This window comes from Misgurnus anguillicaudatus, chromosome 20, assembly GCF_027580225.2.
Source record: "Misgurnus anguillicaudatus chromosome 20, ASM2758022v2, whole genome shotgun sequence".
Classification (NCBI taxonomy): Eukaryota; Metazoa; Chordata; class Actinopteri; order Cypriniformes; family Cobitidae; genus Misgurnus; species Misgurnus anguillicaudatus.
This window is the reverse complement of record NC_073356.2, coordinates 16141446-16163244: the sequence shown is the minus strand read 5'-3', so window position 1 is coordinate 16163244 and position 21799 is coordinate 16141446. Positions and strand designations below refer to the sequence as shown.

The 21799-nt window shown below is 36.7% G+C and overlaps 2 protein-coding genes across 2 annotated transcripts; one reads left to right on the top strand and one right to left on the bottom strand.

The window, feature by feature from the left end:
- The first annotated feature begins 1418 nt into the window (after positions 1–1418).
- On the top strand, positions 1419–8588 carry slc25a32a (solute carrier family 25 member 32a). Its single transcript, XM_055220246.2, has 7 exons — positions 1419–1829; positions 2072–2222; positions 3431–3516; positions 5630–5784; positions 6431–6544; positions 7013–7158; positions 7687–8588. The coding sequence occupies exons 1-7, from the start codon at positions 1634–1636 to the stop codon at positions 7811–7813; spliced, it is 975 nt and encodes a 324-aa protein (XP_055076221.1). The 5' UTR covers positions 1419–1633; the 3' UTR covers positions 7814–8588.
- A 1295-nt stretch (positions 8589–9883) lies between these two features.
- On the bottom strand, positions 9884–18935 carry cthrc1a (collagen triple helix repeat containing 1a). The gene is made up of 4 exons (XM_055220248.2): positions 18727–18935; positions 15279–15497; positions 14319–14535; positions 9884–10690 (listed from the first exon to the last, which is right to left on the bottom strand). Exons 1-4 carry the CDS (start codon positions 18826–18828, stop codon positions 10548–10550), a joined length of 681 nt encoding a protein of 226 aa, XP_055076223.1. The 5' UTR covers positions 18829–18935; the 3' UTR covers positions 9884–10547.
- Positions 18936–21799: the final 2864 nt, after the last annotated feature.

Sequence of the window (21799 nt, the reverse complement as noted above, 5' to 3'; positions counted from 1 at the left end):
TGGTCTTTACTACATCACCAATCCCAGGAAGTAAACTGTTGCCTACAATCCATGTGTTTGTTGTAGTCCAAGTAAAGAGATTTACGTTGGAGACGATTTGGTTTGTACCTTTTGCATATTGTTCTGTACTAATACACACTTACACCAAAGGTAATGTAAAATCGTGAATCAGACCATAGGTGCCCTTGTAACAAAATAAAATCTCATTTTTTCTAATGTGGGCACCCATTGTCAATATAAGTTTTTTTTAACTGTGGGCCGTGGAGATCTTTCTTCAAAAGAACATTCATAAGTTTTAAAGAAAATTTACTGAACCTTATTACTGTTACTACATCTGTAAGTGTTTGTATTTATTTTTTGTTTATCACTAAATACATACTTTACTACATATAGAATTGTTTATACATTTTTCTCTTTTTCTCACTACAGTGTCCTTAATCTCAATCACTTGAGTTTATTTAACACAGTCTAAATGTTTATATGTATATACATTTTCAGAAGGGGGTCCAAATTTTATTGCCATCATAAAGTTTAAAAACCCTGGTTTAGATCAGGGATTTTTAAACTGGGGTCCAGGGACCGCCAGGGTGCTTCCATGAGGTTCTAGGCCTGGGATCCCAAGAAAATATAAGGGGAAAAAAACAAAAAATATATTTTAATGTTTTATTATTTATTTTTAAAAATTGTATTTATTAGGGGTTTATCTCTAATTTCTTGCTACATACATTCCATAATCATTTACATTTGCTTTGTATCTATTTAGTGTGTTTTATTTATTACAGTACAGTCCCATTTGTCTCACATTGAGATTTGTAAGTCAGTATTCCCTGTAAAGTTGCTATAAAACAAGATTTATTGTAAAGGTTGCTGCAGTACAAAAGTTTGAATTTAAAATAAAAAATAAAAGTTAATTTTTGCATAATATATGTGTGTGTGCTTTGTATAATTATGTATATTTAAACACACACTACTTCTATTTTTGTTACATGAAAAAATATTTATATTTATTTTAGGTAGAGGGGTCCTTCACAAAAGATTCATCATATTCCGGGGTCCTTGGTCTTGTCAGTAAAAGTAACCCCTGGTCAGATTACTTTTGGCTTTTTGTCCATGTGGTGTTTTTTTCTAATGCTATTTAAATAGTGTTGCCTTTTCATCAACTACCTGGGAAACTCATCCATATTGTATAATTTTATTAAAACATTGTTGTATAACGAACAATAGTTAGTTAGTTGTTTTTATTGTATTTTATTAGACAAATATAGGCCTGTACATATGTGTATTATTATGATATTAAGGCAGGGCCACATTTATAGATCTGTAGAGCATGTGAGGAACCAGGATCGCTGGATGACGTCACGACCTATGTTATGGCGATTTGATGAAAGGTTTCCCCGCCCACTGACGTCGACACGTTCTGTTTACCTTCTTCAGCAGCACTGTTGTAGATAGAACACTGGAGGTCAGAGGCGATACAATGGCAAAACAACGATTATCGAATTTCACAGGATTATCAGATACCTGACCGTTTCATTTTTTGATTAAAGTGTTAGCGTGTTTCTGTCGCCGTCCGTGAAGTTTATTTTACTGCTTACATGTCGCAGGGTGTCCGTGTAGCCGTAAACAAACAAACATGAGTGTCGCCGTTTCTAGACACAGAGACGCTGCAGTCGCGTCAGACTCCACGAGCTCATCTGTCTCCATAACAGCAAGCTTCACGCGAATCTTTAAACACATCAGATATGAAAATCTTGCTGCTGGATTGAGTGGAGGTGTTATTTCAACTTTGGTGCTACATCCTCTGGATCTGGTCAAAATAAGGTTTGCTGGTAAGTGCGTGTAGCGCTTACGATGCGTGTGAAAACCTAGAAAGCAACTTACCTAGACAGTATTTTTTGAAATCTTGCAATCATGCCCAAAACTCCTGTGCAAGTAAACATTTTACTCGCGCACACACAGAAACAAAAATATATACAATTTAGGAGCAACACAGTTTCTTTGATAAGTTATTGTGGATCAAACGGGAGTGAGTGTATTTTATTATCCTCCCCAATGTTTCTTACTCTTTCAGTTAGTGATGGTCTGAAAATGCGACCCCAGTACGATGGCATGATGCACTGCATGAAGACCATCTGGAAGCTGGAAGGGATCAGAGGCCTCTATCAGGGCGTCACCCCCAACATATGGGGGGCTGGTGCATCATGGGGCTTGTACTTCCTCTTGTAAGTGGTTAAAGTTGCCTTAAAAGGGAAGTACAGAATGGAATTTCCTGTTTAAACATACTTTCATTGGATCTAATGCATTAATGACATTGTTTTGTCATTCATGTTTAGCAGCACTTTCTTAAAAAGAAATAGATCGCAAGCCAAAAAAAGAAACACCAAACAGTGCTGTGTCAGTTGATACTGAATGAGATATGAATAATACGTGAAGTTATCTGACCTAGTTTCTGAGCTGTATTCCTGACAGTGCATTTGCGAGAACACTATGAGGACTGCATACCTAAATATAAATAGCGTGATGTGTGCTTTATTTTGTCCTTCAAAAACAAGTGATAGCCAGGCGGTGATATCAAATAAATAATATATTTGGGTGATATCTTTTCTCTTAATATTTAATAGTTTAAAGATCATCTCTATTAAATAACTCTTTAGTTTTTAATAATTATTGAAATAAAACCATGGACATTTGTTGTTTTAAAGGGGATATATCATGAAAATCAGACTTTTTTCATGTTTAAGTGCTATAATTGGATCCCCAGTGCTTCTATCAACTTAGAAAATGTGAAAAAGATCAACCCAGTAACTGAGTTTTGGTAAACCATTCTCTGCAAGCATGTGAAAAAATAGGTAATTGAAATTTGGCTCCCTTTGTGATGTCAGAAGGGGATAATACCGCCCCCTTAATCTGCACTATCCAACCACAGAACTGCCATTTAGTGCAGAGATCAGCTCATTTGCATTTAAAAGGACACACAAAAACGGCACATTTTTGTGCACACCTACAAAGTGGCAATTTTAACATGTTATTATAAATTATCTATATAATATTTTAAGCTAAAACTTCACATACGCACTCTGGGGACAGCAGAGATTTATTTGACATCTTGAAAAATTCTTGTGAAATGTCCCCTTTAAGGTTGTGGGAAGTATAACAACAAAACCTAAAAAGGATTTGCCTGGCAATGGTTTACATGGATGTTTATTTAAATGGAGCTTTAATATACCCACCATTTATTTTACAGTGTGCAGTTTTTTCACATCTCATGTTTTAGTTGAGTTGCTTTCAATTAACAATGCATTTATTGTAACCCAACCCTTCCTTAAATCCACCTGGTATTTGAATAGCACTTGTATAAATGGAGCTGTACATTGATCATCCACGTGTTGTTTGACTCCTATTAATATCGCTGTGTGTTGTCTTCCAACAGTTATAATGCTATTAAAGCATACAAGCAGGAGGGGCGGCAAACAGAGCTGAGCGCTGGCGAGCACCTGGTGTCTGCGGCGCAGGCAGGTTAGTATGAGAAAAGAGCCACCTGTGAGATTATCAAACTAAACACAGCCTAATCTATAGCTTACTATGAAACTGGATCACATGGAATGTAAGAAGCTTCGAAGACTGTTTGCTCTTAAAATCTGCAAAATAGGGAAGAAATAACAAATGTGAAAACTGCGGAGGAAGTGAAAAACTAAAGATTTGCACAGCATGGAGCATTTAGGGAACAAAAGGTATTATATGAAACTGCTACGAAATGCTTTGGACTTGAATGTTTTCATAAAGACCTTGGTTAAAGGTGAAGTGTGTAATGTATGCGGCAACAGCAGCACCACCACCAAACAGATTTTCAAAATAACAAAATTGTTTCAGGTGTTCTGATTGGTTGGTATGATGATTGATTATTGGTTATGATGCGATTCAGGTCCCAGCTTTAAAGAGTAACTAAACCTCTGGTCAGAGCCTGACTCCACCCATTGGCAATATTTGAAAAATCCAAGAAAAGTGGGCAGACCCCAACAGAGATAGAGGGGACGAACTGAGCTCGTACCAAGGGTGTGGTGAGCTTGAACCTGCTTACGTAGGGTCGCACCGATTACATCACGCGGTACCGCAACATCCAACAGGAAAATTCAACTGCAGTAGCCACCGTTCAACCTAAAGAGGGCAGCACTCAGACATTTTTACACCATATATTGTAGCATTGAGACACTTTATACCCAAATGTCAAAAAAGTTACTCAAATCAATGAACAGCACTAATAAATTCCCATTCTAACAGATTATTAACTAAAAAAGTTGGTTTAGGGTTTAGTTACTCTTTAAAGTAAGGCTAAGGGATGTTTTATTGCCTTTTTTTAAATATTGTACTATTGGTGTCTGACTGCTAGCTTGACTAAACAAACCGTTATTTATTCACGATACAGCACTAGCCTAGAATACCTTATTGCTTTTATTAAACGGTTACCACAAAATACAAATATAAAAAAATCTGTATTAAAGGTGCAGTGTGTAAATTTTAGCGGCATCTAGTGGTGAGGTTGCGAATTACAACCAACGGCTCAGTCCACTGCTCACCCCTCGCTTTTGAAACGCATAGAGAAGCTACGGTAGCCGCCACCGGACAAACATGTCATCGTCGGAGACAACTTAGTAAAAAAAATTGTCCGTTAAGGGCTTCTGTAGAAAAATGGCGGCACAAAATGGCGACTTCCATGTAAGGGGACCCTCTGTGTACGTAGATAAAAAGGTCTCGTTCTAAGGTAATAAACACATAACGGTTCATTATGAAAGGGTCTTTATACACCCCTGATAATATAGTTTTGTTTATTATCTTGCATTTTTGTCTAGAGATCCTTCTAAAAATTACACACTGCACCTTTAATGCAACTTTCATGATGCAAAATCTCGAAAATCTTTCCGCTGGAAACATCTCGCACTGACATATCTTTAAATACATCAGTACCCTTTGTTTTGCCTCAAAATGCACACCAGTAATGTTTGTAGTAAGGCATGTTTGTTAAAACTAGTCACATTTCCTTATTAAACTAAGGCCTAGTCGTGGCTTAAACTAATCCCTGTCTGGGAAACCACCCCATTATGTTTACATTGCTAAGTTATACACAAAATCGTTGGGTGCAGCCGTCATAGCTATTGACCAATCAAAATCAAGGACTCTAGTTAACCATTTTTATAGAGTAATAACACTCCCTCCCGCAATAAGTCATGTGATTTTTATTTACTGTAAACTACAAACAATGCAGGAGGAGTCACAAGTACGTTTAATATCTCTGGGTTTGGTCAAATCATAAAGCCACAGAGTTTACAGGGAGTCATCCTACGAATGGCTTACAGATCACCCTCTGCATATTAAACTGAGATCATAGAAAATGTCAAAAAATTACACACTTTGCCTTCAACAGTGTTACCAAAAAGAGGAATATGTGACTTTTAGGTACACTAACACTACCAACTTACTAATGCTGTATCAACCCTGGCCTTTATTTTAAAACTCAGAATTAATTTTCTTATTCAGACAGACTCGGACCAAGGTGTACTAATACCGAGTGACTTAGCAAAGTGTTGGTTGTAAAGGTGCCCTTGTGTTGGACTCCCCTGTTCCATGTTTACAGGCATTCTGGCGCTTTGCTTTACCAACCCGGTCTGGGTGACAAAGACCCGGATGGTGCTGCAGTACAATGCAGACCCGTCCCGGAAGCAGTACAATGGAATGATGGACGCCCTCGTGAAAATATACCGTCACGAGGGTATCCCGGGACTATACAGGGTACATCTACAGATTTTAAATTAACCCTTTCTTCTCTTTCCTTAATGTAGAAACAGAAGTCTTACGGATCTAATAAAGCTTGTACAGTATGTGTGCTCAAAATTAAAGTCAACATGAAATCAAAAATATGTAATGACTGATTTGACTGTGCACATTATTCAGATTAATATTTTAATGTGTATTCTTTTATCAGGCCCCTTACTTTTGCCCCTCTTCTCTACCACTTGTCTCCAATGCCCACTTTTTACACTCCAGTCAATTCCTGATGCAACATTTAAGTCCTGTGCTACATTTTTACTTTTATTATCTAAGTGGGTTGTAAACAGCGTTTCGTGTTGACTTTAAATGGTCAAATCTTTTGTATGTTTAAGTTTGTAGTTTCTCCGGATGACCACAAGAGGGAACTATTGTATTGTACTTGGAGGGTTGATATAGCACCTAATCTGTGATTCAAGTCGGACCGAAATATTCTTTGTGAGATACAAACCAAAAAGTAGTACACACAAACGTGGTTTAATTCTAGTCTAATGTGGGTTAGTTTGACACAATGAAGTTTCTCTTTTTTTATTTATTTAAGAAAATATGTTATTGTGGCTTTGTAAACGTGTGTGTTTTAGAGGCTTATTTTGTTGTTTTGCCACTGCAGGGCTTTTTGCCTGGTCTGGTTGGGACTTCCCATGCTGCATTGCAGTTCATGACCTATGAGGGCCTGAAGAGGGAGCAGAATAAATATAAAAAGATGCCATCTGAATCGCTGCTGGTGAGGAAGTGAAGCAAGGCTATTGTTCTTCCTAGCAGTCTATAATTTACTTATCCCAAAACTGACACTAAAGGAAAACTTCCCTGTCTCAGTGCCAGACCTCTGACTTTTGGCATAGTCTGGTCCACTTCACTACTTATTTTGGCCAAAACCTCCTTCTGACCATAATGTAAAATGTTTATTTGGCCTGTTTATCTGGCATATAGAGATGGATAAATCGAAAACGATAATCCCATGTCTTTACTCTATGAAAAGCTGTACAGATTAAAGAACAATAAAGAAGATGTATGAAAATATACTTTCCATTATAATCATCTTGCAAAGTTTACATTTGTATCTTTATATAGAATATAAAAGGGTTCACACAGAATAAAAATAAATGCTCTTTAGTTCACAATAATACAGCATTTATGTGAACCAATAATGATCTTTGTTTCAATTTCTCCTTCTTGTCTCTTTCTGATTCAGTCTCCATTAGAGTACATTACCATAGCAGCCGTTTCCAAAATATTTGCAGTGGCAGTGACGTACCCGTACCAGGTTGTGCGCGCTCGTCTGCAGGACCAGCACAATACCTACAGCGGGATTGCGGATGTGATCAAGAGAACGTGGAGGTGGGTGCAGACACGACACGCTGTCATAGAGCAAGACATAGACTAGACCAACAATACAAATCATAACGTCACTTTCTCATTATTTTGTTATACAAACACATACTGCAAATGTATCAGTGGGAGACTAAATAAAAAATATATAATTTGCTAACTTAAAGGAACAGTTTACCCAAAAATTTTTGGGTAAGTGATCCATCTAAAAGAGACCAAAACATTGGTCAAGTAACTGTTTAAGCAGTTTGTATTGTATGCATGTACAGTATGTGCATTTTCAGTAGTTGCTTTGCTGTGTCATACACTTACATCTCAACACCGAACAAACAAACTTCAAATGGTGACGAGCATCAAAAAAAATCATTCATTAAAAAAATACATTACTCTAAAAATACAACATAACAAATAGAGAGTGAGAACAACAACAACAATATTTGGGCTGTTCAAATAATGAACTACCGGGAATATTTTGATTCATCTGTTTGAAATGTACATTAATTCAGTATTTCTGTGCATGACCCTCCCTGTCTATAGCAACGAAGGAGTCGAGGGGTTTTACAAAGGGATGGTCCCCAACTTGGTGCGTGTCATTCCGGCATGCTGCATCACCTTCCTGGTCTTTGAAAATGTGTCACGCTTGCTGTTGGGCGAGTACCCCTAAACATTCAGGACACACACACACACACACACACACACACACACAATAATGGACCAAAACAAAAAATGGCAGGACATATGTAAGTGTGCTGAAGAATAACAGGAATATGAATCATTTTCTGTTTATCTCTTTACTCAATGTGCAGATTAAGCGTGTTAGAAGAAGATGAGGTTCATGTATATAAGATTGAGGTTAATGATGTATTGTTGATGTTTGCGTGTATTAAGAGACTGATTCGGTGTAATCATAAAATAATATAAGACATCCATGAAATTTTCTCTCGGAGTACAACAAAAGTGATTTGTACAAACCCCACAATTTTAAGTTGTCAGGTCGATGCGAGGAATGTGTCATGGAAAACTGGATTCAAGCCATCAGACACCAATCCAACCAAAATAGTCGATGTTTGTCTTTTTTTAAATTGCTGCTTTATTTGAGGAGCGAATGAACCCTTTCAGCAAATCTTCACTGGCTGGTTAGCCCAGCCCAGGACAAGACTGACTGGGCATGCTCAGGAAATGATGTAATGCTTAAGGGTAATAGCACACAGGCCTGAGAGAAACTGATACCTTACTGGAGGACTGGCATATTTTAACCAGATGTTTGTGGATGACATCAGAATAAGAGGAATATTATGAGCGAATGAAGAACTGTGATAGGAGTCCAACAAATGTATTGTATGTAAAGTGTGTGCTATTGTGAGTAACGCACAAAGAGGAGCTTGTATATGTATAAGGCATTTTTTACACATCTAATTAAAGTATATATATGTAACAGACACATGAATCGGGTTTCATTTATAAACTGCGCAAATTGTATTATTAAAGATATATGGATGGTCCCATACCCGGACATTTATGTTACACATACATTGCATTAGGAACAAACTAAGTGTCAAACTTTGGTTCTCACAACTAACTCTATTTTTCTAAAACATTTTAATGACTTTAACATAACTGGTGTTGGTGTTAGATTTAATGGATATGATGTCTGTTACTTTTAAAGGGACACTCCACTTTTTTTGAAAATATGCCAATATACCTGCATTATACCTTGATTATTACGCCAGAATGGGTATAGTATAGTTTCTAGCCATATCGGCCTAGAAAATCGCAACTTTTATTTTTCCGTTGGTCTTAGTACAGGATGTAACTACAGAAGAGTCAAGTTTTAAATAGAAAAATATCGAAACTCTTTGGTTATTTTTTAGCACGATGCTAATGGTCTAATCAGATTCAATGGATTATGCTAATCTATGCTAAAAGTGCTAGCGCCAGACCCGGAAATCAGCTGAATGGATTTCAAAACGGTAAGAATCAAATGTTTAACTTTAAAAGAGCTGGAAAATGTGCATATTTTCAAGTGGAGTGTCCCTTTTAAAGGACCAATATGTAGATTTTTAGCGGCATAGCGGTGAGACTGAATTGCAACCAACAGCTCAGTCCACAGCTCACCCCTCCACTTAGAGCATAGACATGTTGGCGCGAATGGTGACTTACATGTAGGGGGACCCGTGCATGTAGATAAAAACGGCTCATTCTGAAATTTAAATAAATAATCATACTTTGTACCGTATGTGCATGCAATAATTTGCCGGTTTTATGTTATCTAAACGTACAAGTTACCTAAACTTATTTAGAGAAATAACACACTGCACCTTTAAGATATCCAGCAGTGTTAGAGCAAGTAAAGTTCATTGAACTAATTATTCACATTTAACATATTTCACGAACATACGTTTTTTTTGTGTGTGTGTGTGTGTGTGTGGGGGGGGTATTTAGCAACAGTATCTATTGTTAAAAAAGTCCACATTTTCAATATTATCCAATGCAAAGGTATTCATAAAGTATATGTGTCTGAATACATTTTGGGTCTTATTCCTAACGTCTGATTCCTCTGCACTACATCTGCAAATGTACTTCAGTACCACAGCACACATTCCAACCCTTAGTCATGCTACACACTTCATTTCACAGCTTTTTCCATCTACACCCTGTTTTATGATGTGGTACCTTTAGACATTTTGCCATTTTTATCAGCTTTTAAACCATTTAATAATTTAATTAACATTCATTGTTTTAATAACTTTAAAATTGTTTAATTTTTGGAAAACATTTGAACATAAGTGTATTAAAACAATCAGGAATATTTTAACAAAACTAGGTACAAAAGTGTAAACAGTATGTTACTGCATTAATATAAAATCAAATGGATAAAAAATATACTTGTCTGAGCACACAAGGTAAAGACCAGGGGCCTCATTTATAAAGCTTGCGTACACAAAAAAAACAGGGCTGGAAACGTGTGTACGCCAGTTTCCACGCAAAGGTTGTGATCTATAAAAAACAAACTTGACAGAAGAAAGGGTGGGATCTAAGGATGATTCATGTACGCACACTTGCAGGTGATCTGTGATTTATAAAGGGAACACTGCTTTGTTTAATAATTCTTAATATTTTTTGCCGTATGCCATTTTCGGCTTTTGTGCGTACGTAGACTTTTAAAAAGGATCCTACGCAGAGTTTTATAAATGAGACCCCTGGATATTTTTGAACTCCCCTTACAAAAAAGTTCTGTGGGAGTACCATGGTACAGTGATTGTGTGAGATGGTAATACTGTTTTATTACCAAATTCATTTACCAAGGTATTTGCAGTACTTGGTTGTAGTGTTAAAAACATTATTTTTGTAAAGGTCTACTTATTTGTAATTGATCTACTGCCATGATATTGAAATGCTCATTTTGGAAGCTCTTCAATGATCACCCTGGATACTGAGTTCCATCCTGTAGATGCGTCGCCACGGGGGTAATCTGCACACGTGCCCACCCAAATACCAACGTCCACCAGACCAGCCTGAATCCCCTCACAGAGTCCTTCAACTGATGGACACAATACATGGAAAGTTGCCATCACTATCAAATATTATTCATATGTATTTATAGTGACAATCACATCAAACATCAAATAATACAAATCTAACCACATTTTAGCCTGTAACACACACAATGTATGGTAAATTAAAATGGATACTTTTTCAAAATTTCGATTGCAATAAGAGACATTAAACACATGTGGATGTGGAAACAATTTTGGTTAACTTGTATGTAAAATCTGTACTTCATTAAACATTGTGTTATGTCTTAAACCAGTGGTTCTCAAACTGTGGGCCGCGAGATGGTGCCAGGGGACCCCAGTTTTGACATTTTAAATAAATAAATAATCATGAATTTTGTGCAATTAAACCTAAAAAATAAGGCTACTAACCAACAGCACTACTTTGTATTATTTAATATGTTTTGTTTAATTAAAAGCTGAGTTTTAGAACAGTTTTTGTCATAAATTTTCTTTGGGGGGGCCGCAAAGGAATGCGGCATACACAAGGAGGGCCGCCCGCTGAAAGAGTTTGAGAACCACTGTCTTAAACAGTAAAGCGCTATGAAGCTGTTAGTGTATAAATGCTGAGATGTGAGAAACCACAGTGGATCCTTAAATTCCTTTGGTCTCTGTGTAATTGCAGCATAGATGATATGAAAACAGAAAAAGTGCATTTAAGATAACTCATGGGAATCCAATGGACAAAGATATCATCTGTGATTGCACGCATCTTTCCTTTCATTAAATTAAATATATAGTGCGCAAAGCTGATAAAGTTTATGATTAGAAAAGTATGCCGTTTTATAAACGGTTCATTTCATATGTGAATACATTTATGTAAATGTATATTTGAATGCTAACCCCTACTGTTATTAAAAGTTGCAATAACAATAATTCATCTCCAAGATGTGAGCACATTTTGCTGTACACTATACTTTGTAAGCCACAAAGCCGTAGATATGAACAACTACTTTATTTCTGCAGTGTGTATAATTTACGTATGCAGCCATCCATTTGAAGTTTAAGTTTATAAAAGAAGCTTGTTAAAGCACTATTACAGCAGATAAATATATACATTCATTTGGAGCACAAACTAGATTTAAACATGAGGAAAAAGGTTAACATACACAACTACATTCTCAGAAAAAATGGTCAAAATCTGTACCTCAGCTGTCACTAGGGCTGTTTATATTATAGAGCCACACAGATCCAAAATCGAAAATGACCTGTATTGCAATATGTCATGTAGCTGTATATCAATGTAAACAATGTGCAAAGTAGTTGAACCAAAAAGTGCACGATTTATAAAGTTATTGGCTGCATAATAATCTCCACCTACAGCCTTGCCCGGAAGAAATTAAAATTAAAGCTGCAAGCAGCATTTACCGGGTTTCGAGCATTAAAGCACGTCAAAGACGTCAGACATCGTCGATCAGGCTGATCCAGCATCCACAAAAACAAAAGAGGTGGTCAGAAACGGTTCATACAGACTATGTATGCTTAAACACACGTGCACCCATAGGACAAACATGTCACATCCTTAATGTGAAGTCATTCGCAGCTACCAGACACATGTGTTCAAAGTTGTCAGCAAAAAAGGTGTTATCATTCAGTGAAATGTCTTCCTCTCTTCTCACAGAACATTGACAAACAGAACACTGAAGGAAATGTTTGTGATGCTTGCAGTGGCAAAACTTGGGTCACAAAATGTTAAAATAGTGTTAATAAGTCAAAAGAGCCGAACCCCATGTCTCTACGATGTTCTGATACAGAGATACAGCTCTTGTTAAATGGTTGCTAGGGTATTCTCATTGGTTGCTAGGGAGTGAATTGCAATCCACCAATGATTATACTCAAAGCCATGAAATACATAATCCATGATGACTCATGATTTTAGATGTAAGGTTGCAGTATTTTTAAGTGAAAAAAAACCCAATAACCACTAGGTGGCGCTATGACAGACTCGTGCATGCAACCTCAGGTCATGACTGTGTTACATGTAGCTAGAATCACGGCTATTCACTTTAGTTTAGTAAAGAAACAGTTGTATGACCATTGGGCTTACTCAATGTCAAAGGTTTTGTTCAATTATGAGGCCAACAAGTGGTGCAGGCATACCATTTTTTTTTTGTATTGCCTCAGACTCTGCTCAGACATCAGCGTATCAAATTTGGTGAAAAAATGTCATTTCTTTGCAGAGTTATAACCATTTATATTTAAAAAACACAAAAAATTAATGTAATTTTTCGTTTTTTGCAATTTTCGGCCATTTCTGATGGAAATTTTAACATAACACCAATAGAACTTTTTGTTCAGAAGGTATTGTCTTGTTCTTCCTATGGTCTTTTCGAGTCGATCGGAATAACCCTCGCGGAGTTATTCGTGCATGTTTTTTAAGCGCTATTTTGCTGTGCAGGGCTAACCATAAGGCGAAACCTGGCATGTTTGGTATCGTTGGACTCGGCAACAAATTAAAACTATGACCTGCCCACAGATAGTTAGTGTGTAAACATCATATCACGCTGTGTTTTCAGTTGTGTTTTCACTACCAAATGATGAAGATATAGGAAGAATATGTGGTTAAAATTACTTTTTCAAGGAGGAATATACTAAGCGTTTGGCTGTGAAGAATAAGTGGTTAAAATTCCTTTTTCACAGAGGGATTTACTAGACGTTGGCAATGAAAGATGGTTCAGTACCCACTTTATTTGGAACAACATGCGTCTCCTAACCACAACCTGTTAGTATGATTATAGCTACATACTTGCTTAAATGAGTGTAAAATGTTAATGTCTGTTGTCGTTTTTATAACTTGTACTGATGATGAATGATGTGTATTGATGTCGGTGTTTAAACTCTTAATATACTGTCAGCAAGTCATGTTAGCAAGCGGCTAACGCATGCTCACTTACGGGTTTGCTACGACCCAGTTAGCTTACATAAATGCTTAAATAAGTGTAAAAACTTTAGTTTCTGTCGTTGTTTTTATTGCTTGGAATAATGATGAATGTTGTGTATTGATGTTGATAATGTCTTCTCAGTAAATCATGTTAGCACTAGGTCAATACATGTTGCACTATTGTTGGTCTGTGCCACTGATCTGTGGTCTGTGCAGAGACTCTGTCAGTTGACCAATCAGAGCAGAGTAATCTACTGAAAGGTGGGGTTGTACTCCGGACTGAGTCGTTGTACGGCTTCACACGAATCGTTCGGGGATCTCTGAGAAATGGGGTCATTTTAAATGTATATTAGTGTTTTTTGACCTTGCATGCATTTAAACCTGTTGTCCGGGACTTGTAAACCGTGATAGGACGCTTAAAATTTGCATTTTACAGGCTCTTTAATACCTCAGAGGTACATATTGGTAACAAATGTATTACTACAGTATCTGTACCTAATTGTACATTTGAGACCTTTTTAAAGTGACAGCTGGAGTAGATACATATGTTCACCATTTTTTTGTGTAGGTTATGTGTTTTTATGACTTTTTGTTCATTCCTGTACAATTATTGCAAAGGCTAAATTGCAAATTACAGATTAATACTATAGATATGTTAGAATACAGTATATAACAATATGTGATGTAAATGAATACTATATAGTCTATTATAACATCTAGTTTAGAAATGGTACCTGTGGATGTTCTGTGGATGTTTATGGTGGAGTTCAGCTCAGGGCTGCCCTGGTCCAGATAAATGATGGACTCTATGGGTAACGGTCCAGCGCACTCTGCCCCATTAAAAGTGAAGTACCAGCGCTGACAGCAGGCCGTTTTACATTTGAGCCTGAGAGATCCGCTGAACAGCACACGCAGGGCACTGTCTGAACGCTTCTTAGTGAACGTGCACGCCTGCCACACAAGTATCATGTCAATGAATTCATGAGCCAATGAAGGAAAGTCTAAATACTTCACTCAGAAAACCAAACTACTACATAATCATTAAGTAATTCAGTGTAGCCCAGTTGTGTTTATAGACTTTCTAAAAAGTGAGTTCACCTAAAACTGAAAATTCAGATGTTATTACCATTAGGCAGCCTTATCTGTATGATGGTATATTTCCATTGATTCACAAAAGGAGTTTTTTTAAAACCCTCCTATATCAAACTACACATGGCGTGTAGTACAAAATAAAACGTGGCGATTTTTTAAGTGGATAAAAAATGAGAACTATACTGTATGGCGGAAGAGCCCTAAGTTTGCAACACTTCCGACTTCTGGCACAGTAACATCATTACTCACACTTATTTTTTTTTAAATCGCCACGTTGTATTTTGTGCCACCATACTTACTCGTGTAACTACTCATGTATCAGTCTTTAAATAGGGAAAACATGGAATTGTTGGTGGCTTCTAAATTCATCCCTGTTTGGATCCCAAGGAATGAATGGGGCTAGGCTAAATGCTAACACATTCACAATGCGCTGTGCAAAGATGAAGTGCTCGCATTGGAAAAGATAGGTATGTATTAATTTCTCTAAGTTGAGGTAAGAACATAGTAAACTATTGAAAAATGGTGGTGTTTTCCTTTAAAGGCCATCACACTTGTCATACACTAACATATGGATAGCACATACAAAAATGTGTAATACTTACAGCTATTTTGCCAAGATCAATACCATAGTTGAGAGCGTTCCAAGCACACTGTTTGAAGTTGGGTTTCCAGGGTTCCTCAAACTTCTCTGTCACACACTCTCCTTTCTCTCCTTTAAGTCCATCTCTTCCAGGGATTCCTGGGGTGCCTGGAATGCCATTTACCCCTGGATTACCATCTCTGCCCTGCACTCCAGATGGCCCCTGAAGGCATGTTTGATACTGATGACAAAAACAACAATAAATGAAAATGACTACACCAAGAACCAGTTGACAGGCTTTTTTGCATTTTTAAAGAAATTGCAATTCACTTTGATGAATAGGCTGCGGTGGGTGAGAGGGGATCGTGACATTGTTCTGTCAGACAAACACATTTGTTTGAAAATCCCCTGACCACACCCTACTGAAAAATCCAGCTAAGACCAGCATAAACTGGCAGCCGGTTTTAGCTGTGACCAGCTAAGTTCAGCTTCAAAAGTTACCAAAACACAGCTAAACCAGCTTGCTACACGAGCTAGAACCAAGCTGGGAGACCAGCAAAACCAACTTATGCTGGTTTTAGCTCTTTTTTAATTTGGGCAGTCATAGACAGAATCTCTTTTTTTATTGATACATGAATAAAAATATTGCTGTATTTAAAAAAATACAACATAAAAAAGAAACAATCCAATATGCAAATTAGAATAGGGTCAGAATTTTTGGGTTTGCATCCTGAAGCCGTTTTGGGGTTTTTCTATCATGATAGTTCTCCTTTATTCACAGATCAAGCTCATCTAATAGTTTTAAAAACTCATACCCATATGTGTACATGTCAGTTGGACGTAAAAAACAAAATGAGGTTTGGTGCTGTGGTTTACCTAAGAAACATGTGGAGATGAATTGTTTGGTTATTACTCACTTGTAAAAACTTTCCCATAGTCTGCCTTACTGAACTGAATGATATCCCCACTGAAACATCCAGCTAAGACCAGCATAAGCTGGTCTCCCAGCTTGGTTTTAGTTGTCCAAGCCGATACCAATTCTTCAAGCAGATATGCAATTTAATAGAGAATCCAAAAAATAAGCACAACAAATATTTCTTCTGCAAGATACATTTAATATCTCTTTAAAAAGGCTTATGTCTGTTAAAAGTAATGAAAATAAAACACTTCACAGTCTTTACTGTATTAATTAAATATACATCGATACCAAGATCGGTTCATGAGATCGGCAAATTTAGCGAGTACCGATCGAGTCATTTAAAGATGCAGTGTGTACATTTTAGCTGCATCTAGTGGTGAAGTTGCGAATTGCAACCAATGGCTCAGTCCACTGCCCACCCCTCGCTTTTGAAACACATAGAGAAGCTACGGTGGCCGCCACTGGACAAACATGTCATCGTCGTAGACAACTTGGTAAAAAATGTGTCCGTTAAGGGCTTCTGAAGGAAAATGGCGGCACAAAATGGCGACTTCCATGTAAGGGGACCCTCGGTGTATGTAGATAAAAAGGTCTCGTTCTAAGTTAAAGGCAGAATAGGCAGGAATTATCTAAAAAAACTTTTTTACAAATTTGTTTAAACTGTCTTTATATATCAATACATAAGTAAAATGTAAGTACTCTGAAAAAGAGAGTATAAAAATCGAGTGTCTGTATACCTCTCGGCACTGTTTTAAACACAGCTAACTTTTCCATTCACTCCACCCCCTCCCTTCTGGGTTTCTTCTTAAGCCACGCCCCCAAAACACATGAACGCGCGAATTACCTCAGACAAGCGGAGAGGAAGGAGCGCGGTGCATGTAATAACATCAAGTCACAATCACATGTAATAATACACCTAACTTTATCACTAGGAATATAAACAGATGGCTTTTATAAACGGATGGCTTTTAGTACTCACTCAGCCAGTGTTTTGCATGGAAGAGTTTCTGTGATGAAAGCATTGTTGACTCTGACGAGGACTACACTCCGCAGACAATACCGCTACCGCATCATCGACTCGAGGAAAAGCCACGCGATATTTCCTCTCGTTTGATTGCTTCATTTATTCCTTTTTTGCCTTCGCTGACTGGATATGCAGGTACTGTAAGATGTGAATGCAGTTTCTGTGAGTTGTTAGTGCTATTTCTCTGCTGTACTATTGCTCTTCCTATTGCCTCGTGCACGTTCAAATCAATCGGGTGTGCGCATGTCTGGGCAGATCCCATAGCAACGGGTGGAGCCATGGTCGCGAGAGAGAGTGATATTTGAGCAAGCTAATCATATGTTTCGTCCCGGATGGAAATAATTAACTGTGTTTAACACAGTCGTGAGAGGTCTACAGACACTCGAGTTTTATACTCTCTTTTTTAGAGTACTTACATTTTAATTATGCATTTGTATATAAAGACAGTTTAGACAAACTTGTAAAAAAGTTTTTTAGATAATTCCTGCCTACCCTGCCTTTAATAAACACATAACGGTTCATTATGTAAGGTCTTTATACACCCCTTATAATATAGTTTTGTATATTATTTTGTATTTCTGTCAAGAGATCCTTCTAAAAAAATACACACTGCACCTTTAATGCCGTTTTCAGAAGATCAATCAAAGCATCCCTACTTTTTAAGCTGGTCTAGTTGTGTTTTGGTCACTTTTTAAGCTGGTCTAGCTGGACTTGTGAGGCTGGAAGACCAGCTGACCCACCAGCTTTGCCAGGCTGAGATGACCAGCTTAAACCAGCAGCTACTGATTTTTAAAAAGGGATGAAAATTACTGTACAGTATTCAACATACTTGGAGTTTTATCAGTATTAATATATCAGCAGCACTTTCTTTTGGTTGACTTGGGCATAGAAGTCTAAATAATTTTCACTCAGTTTCAATGAACCGATTGAATAAAGGCCGATTTATTAAACAGTCAGTGTCAACAGAAGTTAGAATAAGTGTACATATAGAAAACTTACCTTAAAAAGCAAGACAAAATGAGGAACGTATGGCTAGCAATTCGATTACCGATAAGCTAAATGTGTGCCAGATGCTGCTTTGAAACCAAGCTGCGAATCAATTCGACTGAATCATTACAACGAATCAAACGTTAACGATTCGTTCTTAAGAGATCAGAACACTGCCACTGTTACACCATAAACAGTTTAACGGGCTCCTTAAGTTAAACAAAACTTTTACAAGTCAAAATGCAAACAATAATCTAAAATGTCGTACTTTATTATGAACCTCTTTTGTGTATAAATTAGACTTTTTTTCTTGATTAACCTTTTTTTCTAAGTAAACTTTTCTCTTTTTAAATCAAAATTAAATTAAAACAAAACAAAACAATGCACCTTCCAAACTCCAGAAATAGAAGAAAGCCTCTTCTTTAACCCACGTGAAACTGAAACACACTTTATAAATGCCAGATTGTGTCAGATCGTTTTTTTAAATCAGTTATGAGCTTTGCTTTTCATACCTTTAAAACATATTTGAATTCATCTCACCTGGTCAGACTGCCGGGACTTTCGCTCCCGAACTTTTTCTGTAACACAGAAGGGTAAAGTTATCCAAAAACAGATGATAACCCGAGCCAGTAGAGTACCCATTACTGCTGATCTCTGGAGCTTTACAGTGTTTGTACAGTATGTGCCCGCCGGTCTGATCTTAAAGAGCCGACCAACTCATCACTGTTTCTTTATGAGACAAAGATTTTCGTCCACCAGTGGGCGACATGCGATCGACAAAGCTGAATCTTCCAGTGAGTCTTGTTCATAGCTTTATAGACCCTTTTACAGCCAAAGAGTATAGAAGAACTATATAAGTAATATAATATAAGTAAATATATAGTCAATATAAGTTATTTTTTACAGCTCACGTGATCAAATAGCCTGCGCGCGCATTTGGGCAACAGCCATTGGTTCTAACGTGTTAGCAACTCAGAAAGTTTATTAAAACTGTTTCCCAGCACCAAAATGTCTGGTTGTTGCGTTTGGTTGCACTAATATAATATAATATTATAATAAACGTATCTGGCAACTTTATTTTTGTCCATCTGCTAACGTCTTCTATCCACTCCACTACACAGATCTGGTAGCTGTGTTGAAAAAGTTGATAAAGTTAACTTTTTAAAATAACTTTCTCTGTGTTGCTTTACTGCTAATTCTTGCCATACTTCCGTTGCCAAACTGAGCGCGCATACGCTGCCACGTCATCATTGTGTACAAACAGTAAAAGGGTCTATAAATGCCCATTTTGTAGATAAATAGACAATAATTGTAAAATTGCTTACCTATAAACTTTCTAAGAAGATTCCATAATATACAGCAAAGTTAAATTCGTTGTAAATGATAAAACAGAATCAATCAGCGAACTGAAGTGCATCAAAAAGAACACAAACTTACACATTGATAATTGATTTAACTATGTGTGATATTTTCTGTTATTTTTCTAATTGTAAAAAACAAATATAAAATGTATAGGAAGTGTATGTATTTTATTGGCAAAATATTATATTCATAAATGTACATTTTCCTCAACAGTTCCCAAATTAAACAATTTTCTTTGTGACCTTAATTATTTTAAAACACTAACAAAGATTAATAATCAAAAAGTTTCAAGTTTTTGTATTTTTTTTCTTTGTTTTCAAATGGTTGCCTTACTTATTGTATTTATGTCAACCAAGATTGTTTAGTATCAATATTCTTGTTTTATACTTGCAATAAAAAATGACACAAAGTTTAATAGGAATACATTTATTACTTATACATTTTGAGTTTGAATAACTATTTAAAGTTTTAATAAATAAAAATCTGAATTTAAAATATGATATTTTCGTATTTACGTATAGCTTTGAAATTGACATTCTGTTCAGAGTAGACAATTTTCCAGTTATAATACTAGTTATTTTTCCTCTTCTGTTTTATTTCTCTAATTATTAAATTATGTTCTTTAAACTTAAACAAAATTTTATGGAATTCAATGGAACATTTAAATTGCATTTTATATCACAAACTAGGCAGGTCTTTACAGCAACACTAAAGAGTTTTTGCTCTTTGCTCCCCCTACAGGTTGGAAGCGGAATTGTCCATTACCACTGTTGTAAATAATTTAGCCTACTGCAGCAAAGCTGGCTCTGATTGGATTGTAAGCCTGCCGTAAAGCAAGTTTTTGTAGTTTTCCCCTTACGAAAATTAACCATGGTTTCATTGTGGTAAAAGTGTAGTAACCATGTTTTTTTGGTGCATTGATTACTATCAGCAAAACCATGGTTTTACTATACTAACCATGGTCTAACTATGGTTTTTGTGGTTACCATGGTTTTACTACAGTAACCATGTTTTTTTGGTTTTAACTGTAGTAAAACCATGGTTAATTTTCGTAACTCGAACTACAGGATCGTGACCCGACGGTTGGAAACCTCTTTAGTGAGGTTTTGGCCGATAGAGGGCTGCAAAGCGAATGTAAAAGTGCCGTTCACCCTGTTTCGAATGGATGAACGACTGAAACTTTTTTGGAAACGTTATTTTAAGGTAAAAAAAAAACTCTTTAGTGTTGCTTTAAAAAAATGTGACTGTGTTGTTAAATTCAGGCTTTGAAGTTGTCATATTAGGAAACTTTTTTGTATCACTTTTTGAAAAGGCTTTGGTGGTCTCTAACCACAAACACATCATAGTTGTGACAAAATCCTTTTGGTTCTGTTGTGGGAGTGACATTTCCTCCAATATTTCTACTAACTCCATAGTTATATGAGCTGACAAGCTGAGTAGTTCCTGAACAAGCAGACTTTTCATTCTGTCAGGGGCCGTGTGTTTCTTTTACCTCTCTTGATCTGGAGCCACCACAAAGACAGGGACTGTAGAGAGACTCAAACCACAGCGGAGGTATTTCCCTGTCAACATCCACCTAAACCTACCCCCATACCACATACACACACCATATGCAATACCTAATCTCAGGAAATGGCTAACGTTACCTCCAAAGAAGTTCCATCTCAAGTCTAACTTTTATTTTAGTAGTCAGCAGTTATCTGCAAAACTGTAAAGGTATCTCTGAAAGTATGTCTAGCTATTGTAATTTTTAGATTTATGACAGCGATGGTTTCAATTTCAGCTATCTGCATGACACAGTTGAAGGACCAATAGATGGCAGAAGCGTTTTATTACAAAGGTTTTGCTGTTTCAATAAGACACACACACACACACAAGCACACAAACACAAATCTGGCATTGTCGACTATACCAACATTTGAACAATTGATGATTGGCTTTTTCCCCAACAATTCTTTCCAACATTCCAATGAACTGATTTACAGTAACTATATAGTATAGTTCCTCATAGGGTTAGGTTATTTGAAAAAAAAACACTAAAAACTGAAGTTTGGTTCATAACTTGTCTCATACAATTTATGCAACAGCCATAAAAATACTTCCCATCATGCAGCCTGCTAAAGGAGGAATGTGGTGGGTCACTGAACAATCACCCAGAACATCTTATTAACCAAATAGTGAAAAATAACATGATAACACCACCATAGCCCTGGCACACATCCTACCATCATGTGATGACTTTTGCATGGGT

Coding starts and splice junctions, on each gene's coding strand:
- cthrc1a (XM_055220248.2), bottom strand. CDS start 18,828: ATGGGTACTCTACTGGCTCGGGTTATCATCTGTTTTTGGATAACTTTA. Junction 15,498..18,726: donor AGTCCCGGCAGTCTGACCAG/GTGAGATGAATT, acceptor TTTTGTCATCAG/TATCAAACATGCCTTCAGGG. Junction 10,691..14,318: donor CATCCACAGAACATCCACAG/GTACCATTTCTA, acceptor TGTGTCCATCAG/TTGAAGGACTCTGTGAGGGG.
- slc25a32a (XM_055220246.2), top strand. CDS start 1,634: ATGAGTGTCGCCGTTTCTAGACACAGAGACGCTGCAGTCGCGTCAGAC. Junction 2,223..3,430: donor TGGGGCTTGTACTTCCTCTT/GTAAGTGGTTAA, acceptor GTCTTCCAACAG/TTATAATGCTATTAAAGCAT. Junction 7,159..7,686: donor GTGATCAAGAGAACGTGGAG/GTGGGTGCAGAC, acceptor CCCTGTCTATAG/CAACGAAGGAGTCGAGGGGT.